At 34.0% G+C, this 10620-nt stretch overlaps 1 protein-coding gene and 1 pseudogene across 2 annotated transcripts; both read right to left on the reverse strand.

Annotated features, from left to right (window-relative positions):
* Positions 1 to 970: 970 nt before the first annotated feature.
* Positions 971 to 4636, reverse strand: LOC107484406 (2-hydroxyacyl-CoA lyase-like; annotated as a pseudogene).
* Positions 4637 to 6069: 1433 nt separating this feature from the next.
* LOC107484409 (uncharacterized) lies at positions 6070 to 10362 on the reverse strand. 2 transcript variants are annotated; one of them, XM_016104995.3, is made up of 8 exons: positions 10050 to 10362; positions 7936 to 8016; positions 7566 to 7654; positions 7409 to 7483; positions 7190 to 7290; positions 6956 to 7099; positions 6786 to 6848; positions 6070 to 6495 (listed from the first exon to the last, which is right to left on the reverse strand). In XM_016104995.3, exons 1-8 carry the CDS (start codon positions 10170 to 10172, stop codon positions 6284 to 6286), a joined length of 888 nt encoding a protein of 295 aa, XP_015960481.1. In that variant the 5' UTR covers positions 10173 to 10362; the 3' UTR covers positions 6070 to 6283. The 2 variants fall into 2 exon arrangements, with proteins under 2 accessions (XP_015960481.1, XP_015960480.1); XM_016104994.3 differs by having other exon boundaries at positions 6070 to 6498.
* Between the last annotated feature and the right edge of the window lie 258 nt (positions 10363 to 10620).

Consider the following 10620-nt stretch of genomic DNA (forward strand, 5'->3'; position numbering starts at 1 on the left):
TATTTTTTTTTCCATAATAAAGCAAAATCAATTTCATAATAATACGTTATAATGCCAATAATAAAACCAAATACTACTCATTCTATAGAAAAATATATATTTAATATTTCATAAAAAATTTATTATATTATTGTAAACAATTTAGATTATTTATTTATTACAATTTCTTTTATTCTATTATGACAATTTATTTATTATATGTATAAATATATACAAATATTTCCTAATTAATTTAGGAGCTAAATTTTAACGAATATTTTTTTAATAAAATATACTTAAAAGCGAAGTAAATTAATACTAAACTTTTTTACTATTAGTTTAAATAGGTTGGTTTTTAAGAAAATAATGTGTTTATTTTAAAGGAACAATTTTAAATTACGTCATATGTCCCGTCGGCCATTAATTAGTTAGATAAAACCACCTATATCTCCTGTTATTTTAAAACCCCTCATTTTTTCTATTATTTGAAACCGCCTATCTTTTCTATTATTTGAAACATTATTTTTAAAAAGGTTTAATTATTCTGCAGGTCCCTATAATTTTATCGAAGTTTTAATTAGGTCCCTATACTTTTTTTCTTTTCAATTGGGTCCTATACATTATTTTTTTTCAATTTAGTCCCTGTTAACGTTAAACGTCAAAAAAATGTTAGTGAATTGTAAAATTACTTATATACCCTTAGAGACTCAATTGAAAAGAAAAAAAGTATAAGGACCTAATTGAAAATTATATAATCCTTTTTATTTTGTCATTATCATTCTTTTGCTTATTTATGAATAAATTGTACCAAAAATAGTTTTTTTTTTCTTTTTTACTTTCAAAATGCCTTATTTTTAAAGAACATATAGAAAAAAAAGAATGGATAAAATGAAACAGAAATAGTAGTAATAAGTATATATAAAATTCAATTTTCATTATTCAAGTATTTATTATGATCATATAATATGTTACATTTGTGTGGATTCATGAAATATAGTTTGTGTCTTTATCGTATCATGGTACACCATAGAAAACCAAAAGGTTTTGTAATTTATGTTATTAAAATTTGAAATCTAAAAATGAAAACCATAGAAAACATAATTTCAGTGTAATACAGATAATCTATAAATCAGTTCTTGTGTTGCAACTCCCACTCCCACTCTCTGAACCAGCATAGGATCAACAATAAAGAGCAGACTTGAGTTCATCAAGTGTCCCAACAAGATAGTCCACCAAAAGCTTCAATTAAAGCATACTTGAGTTCATCAAATGTCCCAACAAGATAGTCCACCAAAAGCTTCAATCAAAGCATGGTAGCCTGTAGCCTGCTTTTGAAATAAAGGAAGTCGGGATCATTTTTGTGAGGTCTATTCAACTCTTCGGGGGGTTCTCCGGTCACCACCATATCCACCTCCATGGTTGAAAATAATCACTACCATAGGTAACAAGGATCTTTTTTTTTTTGGTGACTAAATAGAAAAGAAAGAAAAAAGAGACAAAACCAAATTAATTGGCTAGGGTCATATCTAAATCTATTAGATGTTGAAGCTCACTCCATGGTTGGCTCCAATTCGAGTGAATGTCCGCGACAGAAGCAGCTGCTTTAGCCATACAATCTGCAACACTATTTGCAGTCCTCTGAATTAAAAGAATAGAGACTCTCCAATTCCAATTCATAACCTCCTGAATATGCTTTGCCAAATCCCATTCCGGAATATCCTTACTAAGCATTCTTTGGTTTACCAAGAAAAGAGCTTCTAAACAGTCTGTTTCACAAATAACCTCACGAAATCCACTCTCCCAAGCAAGAAGTAAACCTCTCCAAATTGCATACAATTCAGCAAAAAGAACACTGCACACTTCGACTTTTCCAGTGCAACCTTTCAACCAACATCCATCAGGATTGCGAATAATACAACCAAAACCAGCATAGCCAGAAGGAGCAAACCAACTAGCATCACAATTCAATTTAACAGAATGAACTGGAGGTGGAACCCAATGCAAACAAAGTGAAGGAGGAGACAGAGATTGATGCATAGCAAAAATAGTGTGAAACTCCCTTACTGAACTACGAATCAAACTCACCACTTTACTAGATTGAAAAGAAGATAACATATAAGGCAATACATATTTTCTCAAGTATCGAAAAAAGATAAGACATATAAGGCAACAGTTCAGAATTTTCACTCCACATCCCTGGATTAAACCATTACAAATAGCATCAATAGTCACCGACTCTTTTATAATTTAGTTTCCAAAAAAAGGACTCTTGCAAACAATCATAATTTACCTTAAGCACTGCTCAGTACTCAGTACTCACTAGTAACTAGTAAAAAAAATCTCCTAGAACTTGGAATTTTGGGTTGTCACATAGTAATTACACCAGCTTATGTAATCCTATCTATCACAGAACTACTAGCTATGGATAGAAACATAAAAGAGTTCATGAAAGATCCTATTTCAAAACAATTGCAGTAAAAATTTCTACTAGCGTTTTATGATTTGTTGTTAGACCTTAAGTTGTTTCTATAAACATGTATTTGAGACATGCTTGAATCAATAGAATCAATCATCATATTCTCAATTTCGTATACTTTCCATACTGGTTGTTACTTAACAATGTTGAGACTAAAATAAGAACCATTCCACTATATGACAGATGAAAATATAACTAAAGATAAGGGCATCAATAAGTATGGGTTCAGGAATATATACCTCAAATTCAATGGTACTAAATCTAAATCCAAAATTCCCTATCAACTGCAACAATAAGTCAATCGGGACAAGTCACTGCAGTAGCAATGCAATAATCGAAGCCAACCCCTATGGTCCCGAGGCCAACTCCTATGGTCCCCCAAGTTCTTGCATTCAACCTAGTCCTGGGTTCTGTCTGAACCAACACAGCCCTACCTACATCCATGGTGTTTGCACCATTGGACACCACAACCGGAGCCGGGCTTCCAGCTCCAAGAATTGCATCTCTTATGATCCTCGTTGGTGTTAAGAAATTGAATGGCACAACATCCTTAGCAATCTGAACCTCCATCTTTGGCGCATTATCCTTAGAATTCTTCTATATAGCTTTCCTCAAGGGTGATTCCTGGTCAAACAAAAAGATCATCCTTAATCTCCTTATTCAGAGTCTCTACAACTGTTTTCGCATTACCAACCAAATCCAAATAGGGTTTCCTCTACCTTAAACCATTACATAAAAAAATTCAAAAATTAATTCAAAAAATAAGTATTCAACCACTGCTATATTTTTCGTAATTAACTCAAAAACCATTATCTCAAAAAAATTATCATATGCTTAAATCTGTTTCATCAACTTTGAAAAACAAACAAAAAATTTAACTCGTTACCTGTTTTGGCATATTGACTTCAGGTAGCGAGGCGCGGCCCGGCGAGGCACAGCGAGCGAACGCCACAAAACCCACGGACGAACAACGTGGAGCAGAGCAGAACAGATGGACGAACAGTACATAGCATATCAAAAGCGACGGCAGACCACCAACCGACGTACGCTCACACTGTCACGGACGACGACGCAGATGGATGATGAACCCAACGAACGGAGGATAAACGCCAAGAACTTACTGTTGCCTAATTCGCCGTGAGAGGGGAAAAGAAGATAAAGAAATTCGTGAAGTGAGGAAGAAAAAGGAAAAAAGAAGAACAAAGAAAGAAAGAAGATGGAGTGCGTATTTGGCTTGGTGGGTAACAGGTTCACAATCGTGGTGACGGAGACGTCGGCGGTTCACAACATCTTTGTGCACAACTCCAACAAAGACAGAGAAAGTTAGGGATGACAAAGGATCTTTCATTTTGGGGACCAAGGGCTGTTTTGGTATTTTAAAAAAATAAAGAGGTGTTTAATTAGTTATTCTAAATTAATTATGAAAATATTCTATTTTTTAACAGAATATTCTGTTATTTCAAACGATTTTATCACAGCAGAGACTAAATTGAAAAAAAAAATAACATCTAGGGACCCAATTGAAAAAAAAAGTATAAGAACCTAATTGAAAATTTGGTGAAATTATAGGGACCTGCAGAGTAATTAAACCTTTTAAAAATTATATTTTTATATTTATAAATACACATATCTCGTTTACCGCCCTAAAAAAGATAAATCAATGTAACGTAAATTAATAAACGCGCTACAAATTATATATTTCAATAATTAAAATAATTAAATTATTTATTTAAAAAAATTCAAAAATTTTAAATGACACATACTGAAATTTATTAATATTTTTTTTCTAAAATACCTTCTTTTAAAATTTTATATTTTAAGTTTATCCTTTAAATTTGAGTAAACACCCAATCCGGTCCTTATCCAAAAAAAGGGGACACTTCGACCCTCAACTTTTTTATTTTGGGACAATACGATTCTTCGGTTAAAAAAATTATTTAAATAATAATAAAAATTGATTTTGTGGGGGGGTTTATTTGTATTTTGTAGGGGGTTTTAAACCTTCACAAAATTATTTTCAATAATATAGCTAATTACAATCACTACTACCATTACCTTCTTCATCCTCATTATGATGGCTCCTACTTCTGTTATTCTTATTGATTTATCATAATCATTATCTCCTCTACCGTCATCATCAATAATACCAATATTATCAACATTAAAGTTCTCTTTTTTCATTTCTTATTCGATGTTATTTTTTTCTTTTAAAAAGTATTTGTACTACAATTACTATTTTTTGTGGCATCATTTTCATTAATAGTTTTTCTTTACTTAACTACCATTGGTGAAGGAATTTTTCAAAAACAAACTTATTAATAGTTTGTGGAGGTTTAAAACCCCCACAAAATACAAATAAAACTCCCACAAAATCAATTTTTATTATTATTTAAATAATTTTTTTAACATAGAGATCGTATTATCCCAAAATAAAAAGGCTGAAGGTCGAAGTGTCCCCTTTTTTTTTTTACAGGAATCGCTTTGTCCTTCGTGAAAATAGACAAAGACTGGATTAGGTGTTTACTCTTTAAATTTTCCCATTGCCAACACTTCACATTTGTCAATCCTAAACAGTAAAACAGCACCATACATCTGCTATCACCAATCCGCCACCAACAACAATAATACCAAAAAACAATAACAATTTCATAAACATTTCAAAATCAGATTCAATAATCTCATAAACGAAAAGATTTCAGAATCAAAAAATAAAAGAGAAGAACAAGCTACAAAAGACAGAACAGAGGGCAGTATAAGAGAGAAAGGCCAAACAAGGAATGGAAGGGAGCGAGCAATGAACGTAGGCGCAATGAGGGCACTAGTAGAGCTTGGGGCAGAACAAGGGTTCGACACAGCGAAGAAGGCTATGGTAGTGCTGAACAGCCTAGCAGCAATTCAAGAAGGGAAAGACGCAATCGTGGAAGAATGGAGAATCGCTGCTCTGGTTTAAGCCATCGAGGATGGTTCGATGAAGGACAATCGTTGCCGTGAAAAGAAGCCACCGTTGCCACTGGTTTGCCATCGAAAGGAGTACAAAGATGAGAGAGAGAACGAGAAAACAGAGAGAAGGGGAAGGGGGAAAGGGACGGGGTTAGGGAAATGGCTAAATAGGTTAGGATTTTATTTTGATTTTTTTAGTATGAATATTTTAGTAATTTTACTTATTTAAATTTTTATTTTTATCTTAAATCAGATATACTATTGAGACATAATTTAATCTTATATTTCTTACACCAAACACATTACCAAAGCATCTCTATTCCCAGTCTGTCTTTCTTCCAAATTATAAGTTACAAATAGTAACATTTGAGTTTCACTCTAAATATATATTTGTTTTTTTATTTAGAACCAAACATCCAGCGCAAAGTACTATTAAATGAGTGCACAACCCATCCGTTCTAGTCTAACAAATACGAAATAACGTTAATTATATTTCCCGTAAGAAATATATAGTAAAATAAAGTTGGTGTTCCCTTAACTTGTAGCAGTCAGCACACTGATCAGTTGCTGAACAATTAATTTTTCTTTAAATGAGGTATGTATCTGCTCAGATATATTTGCAAGGCTATAACAAAAAACTACCTTGATCAATTTAAAAGCACATGGAAACTAGATACAGATAAAAATATGGTGTTAGCAACCGTAAAAAGTTGAAATGAATTACAGCAATCATATAAAACCAAAATGCTTTCCGGCTAAATGTAAAAAGATGAACAAAACCTTGCCCATTCCAGTTTCATGATATAAAAACATAAAATACTGCTTAATAATTCTCCTCAATGGTCAAGGCAAGCATTTAGCAAGAACGACATAAATTATCCATTGCTATCACACCTGGTTGCCGCCACCACCACCCCTTGTACGTCCTCCAATACGTCCCCTACCACGGCCATAACCCCTATTTCCACCTCTGCCCCTTTCATAACCACCAGCTCTGACTCCATCATAACCTGCACCTCCGCCTCTTCCACCCTCATACCCTGCACCACCACCTCTTCCCCCTTCATAACCTGCGCCTCCACCTCTACCACCATCATAACCTGCTATATATTGCAAATGTTGAAACCGATCAGTAAACAATGATATTGATCCCAAGCAATAGCATAAACTAAAAAGAATATAAAACTAAGTAGCATACATCAAAAAGAAGAAAAGAGAAGAGCCACAATGAGAAACTATTAACAACAAAAGAGACTTAGTCCCATAACAAGCACAAGAATAAAACTCAGAGCAAATCAGTCCTTCAAATAATCCAAAATGAACAAGTCCTCATCATTAAATTAATCACCAGCACAAGCAATGATCTAAAAAACAAATCGTGTAAACTTACTACGATACCCCCAACCTCTGCCTCGCCCACCTCCTCGGCCTCGATTTGAATACCCACCATTATCTGAGAAGATATGAACACAATCAAAAAGAAGGGGGAGGGGAAATAATTAAAATGAGAGTTTAGCATCAAAACATTAACCCACAGAATATCCTAGTTGAAGTTCATACCTTGATAATACCCACCCTGGTAATAACCATATCCACCTTGATAATTTCCATAACCACCTTGATAACCATAACCACCCCTCCCCCAATTCCTTCCTCTGCCTCTCCCCCGTCCCCGTCCTCGACCTCGACCGCGGCCATAAGAGTCTAGAAGAACAAATTAGACTAGATGAATAAAGACTTCAATTTATAGCATAGATAATACATTAGTGTTTCATTATATACATAAGGGATTACCTTCATTTACAGCATTATACGGAGCAGGTGCTTGCTTTACCAGTTGCTGTTGATAATTGAATTGTGGTTTTGGTTGTTCCACATTAAGTGGAGCTTGATACCTATAAACAAAATCATATCTCAGCTTAAAATTTGTTCCTTGCAATCCATTATAACAGGAGTAATTCAACTTTATGAGAAGATTGGAAATAAAATTTTCCTAGTTCTTCAACAACTTACCCTGGAGAGTTTTTGTTTAATTCTCTAGTTGATAAGGTGATTGAGATCATAGAGACATGACGAGTCATTTCAACACTGCATTGAATGTTGTTCAGAAACTCTACCACCCATACATAAAAAGATGCATTTGCAGAAAAGGTTAAAACTTTTAACTTACGGTACAAGACCCTCTTCAATCGGTTCCCACACATCTGTTATGCTGACCGAGCTGATGGCAGTATCTTGGTGCAGCTGAGAAATCCTCTTCTGTTTAATAAGGTAAGTCAATTAGGTAATAATAAAATGTAGCCCCAAAGTATTACACTTCTAAAAATTTAACTCTTTTCTGTAACTTGTGGCAACCATTTATATACTTGTCTGGGAGCTTCGTGAATGTCCTTTCATCAATTAAAAGTAACTATAGAGTTACTTGCAACACTTTGATATCTTCAACTCTTTTATTGGAAAGATATACTCGATTTTCATTCCCATAATTGTAAGGGTACATTCGCCGAGAGAAAAAGAAATATCTTGCAAAGAAATTTGACCTTTAAAATCTCTGCAATGGCAACTGTCTTGCTGATTGCTTGTCCCATAGCCTTCAAGACAATCTCTCTTGCATGTTTTTCCTGTACGAGTTACAACATATGGAAACAAAGAAAAACAGGAGTCATAAAACAAATCACAACTACTTTCTAGTAGAATTAGATAAAAACAAGTTATATATATTGCAAATCATTTGTAGTCACAAGCACAAGAACAATACAAAGTGACATGTCATATTGAAAAACTTGCAGCAAAGAAGTCAGTCATAATCCAACCACAAACAGTCACTTGAAGAATCAGTTGATAATATTACACTCTTGCAATGGCATTTACTAAAGAAACAGAAGACAGTGAGATAGTAAGCATCAACTAGCACCAATTGGTAAGAACATACGTCTAAGGAGACTATGCCCAGGTGAGAAGAAGACCAATAGAAGCCTCGGCGCAAGAATGGGATAAATAATACAGTCCAAATAAAATGTTAAATAAAGATCAAATTAACTTTACAGAAGGATTAAAAATGTGGCTTTTAATACAGTTCAAGAGCAACATTTATCGACATAGTCAATCCCACAAAGCATGATAATATATGATTATTGTAGTCAGTTCAAAATTCACTAGAATAAGTAGGTTAACTAAAGAAAAGAATATCAGGTCTGCTAAGTTTACAGACACAAACTGGTAAGCCCACCTAAAAAAAGTTGAAAAATGAAGCTGTATTTATGTTTAAGAAAAGAATTTAACGTAAAAGTTGTGTGCATTTATGAATTGCATTAAAAATATAAACAAAATAGTTGTGCATGTTTGACTAATACAAGAAAAACTACAGAATCACAACATAAAAGGACAAAAACAGACTATTTGGAGACTTACTAAATTATGACAATTTCACTTCTCATTTGGTATATTTCTTAATACATTGGATTCTTTTGATTTTAGCTAATTCTATAAGACAAATTCCTAATTTGAAGCTTCGAATAATTCCCTGCCATGTTTAAGGATCATCTAGGTGTGTAACTCTTTTCCATTTGTGTTTTAACTCAATTAGAAATGTGACATCTAGGGAATCACAATCATTTAAAATGACCTCTGTATCTTAACTCTAGTAAATACTCCCATTAACAAATAATGTTCAATTATTTAGTATTTTATCCTCTCAAAAATACATCTAAGACATTAACTAATCCATAATTGAATTCTGCATCAGGACCTCCTAGTGGTTTCTTCCCCCTCCCACAATATCAGTAGGACATGAAAGGAGAGTGTGTGGTTCAAAGCCTCAATTCTGCACTCCACCCCTTCCCCATCCCAAGTGGGGGTTTTGTGGGCTTCCCAAAGCCTGACTCTGTTTCTACTTTAAGAAAATACAAAATTCAGACACCACGCAATTTCCCCAGGATTCTAGAATTCCACTAGCTGCCACTTTTTTAATCACGATGCAGGAAAACAGCATAGAAGCAACAAAATAGGGAATTCTAAAATAATGAAAAATCTTCTAAAATATAAAAATAAAGACATTAACCAAAATATATATTTCAATGATACCACATCAGATCACACAATAACACCTTGAACAATGTACCACCCGATCTCCATAGCCAATCCATCAAACAATACAAAATAACTTCAAGATGAAATTTTCTTTCACTTAATCATTCCTCCATTGACTCATCCAAACAATGTTAATAATGCGCACGTTTTTGATACTATGATCAACTAAATACGCAGAAAATTTTTCTCTGCACTTAATGTCTGATGAAATCTTAAACAATAATAAAGGGAACCTTTATCCACGTCATTGCAATCAAGGGTTAAAACTACCAAACAGATTTTGCAGAATGACCTTAATCACGGAATAGAGATACTCCCACATAAACCTCGTCAACTGAAAGTCAAGTTCACAATCACCTTGGCGAACGACCCAACGACTTAGAACACTCCGAAACCACAACTCAGAAACAACACAGAAATAACGAAGTAAATACACAGATAAACAAATAAATAGCAAAAATAACACAAATGCGTTTTGAATTAGAGAAGTCGTCGAATCATCGAATTGAAGCCAGAATGCAGGGAAGAACGGAACATGCATGAAATCGAGGAGAATGCAGGGGACCTGAAGAAGAGAGGAAGCATAGGTGATGTAGTTCCTGATGGCGCCTTGTGTGGTGATTCGGATCTCATTCTCATTGATGGGGGATTCAGGCTTCGGCTTTTCAACCTTCTGGTACCTATCCATGGCTATTTGGGAAGGGAAAGAAGGGCAGAGAGAAAAAGAGAAGAGAAAGAGATTGGTAAATGAAACCCTAACCCTAAAACCCTAGGAAAAAGAGAAGTGATAAAGAGGACATAGTATGGGAACGAGTGTGCGAGTGTGAAATCTCAGTCCTCAGCTTTAGATTTGGATTTGGATTTGGGCTTTGGAGAGTTCTAAGTAACTCTCCTCTGGTTTGAACGTGCTCTGCACGTATCCCTTTAATTGGTTTGTCTAGTTTTTCTTTTTTATTTTTTATTTTTATTTAGTATTTCGACTTTTTTTTATGAGATAGTAGTTAGATAGGCTTTATTTTTATGTTTTCAAGGTGATATTACTTGTAAAACAAGTAGTGAAAATTTGAATTTATTTTGTTCATGTTTACGGGTGTGTTTTGCAAACACCTTGGGAAAGAGAGAAGTACGTTTGAATT

Source organism: Arachis duranensis, chromosome 4 (genome assembly GCF_000817695.3).
Source record: "Arachis duranensis cultivar V14167 chromosome 4, aradu.V14167.gnm2.J7QH, whole genome shotgun sequence".
NCBI lineage: Eukaryota > Viridiplantae > Streptophyta > Magnoliopsida > Fabales > Fabaceae > Arachis > Arachis duranensis.

Coding starts and splice junctions, on each gene's coding strand:
- LOC107484409 (XM_016104994.3), bottom strand. CDS start 10,172: ATGGATAGGTACCAGAAGGTTGAAAAGCCGAAGCCTGAATCCCCCATC. Junction 8,017..10,049: donor ATGCTTCCTCTCTTCTTCAG/GTCCCCTGCATT, acceptor TAACTCGTACAG/GAAAAACATGCAAGAGAGAT. Junction 6,849..6,955: donor CCAGGGTGGGTATTATCAAG/GTATGAACTTCA, acceptor ATATCTTCTCAG/ATAATGGTGGGTATTCAAAT.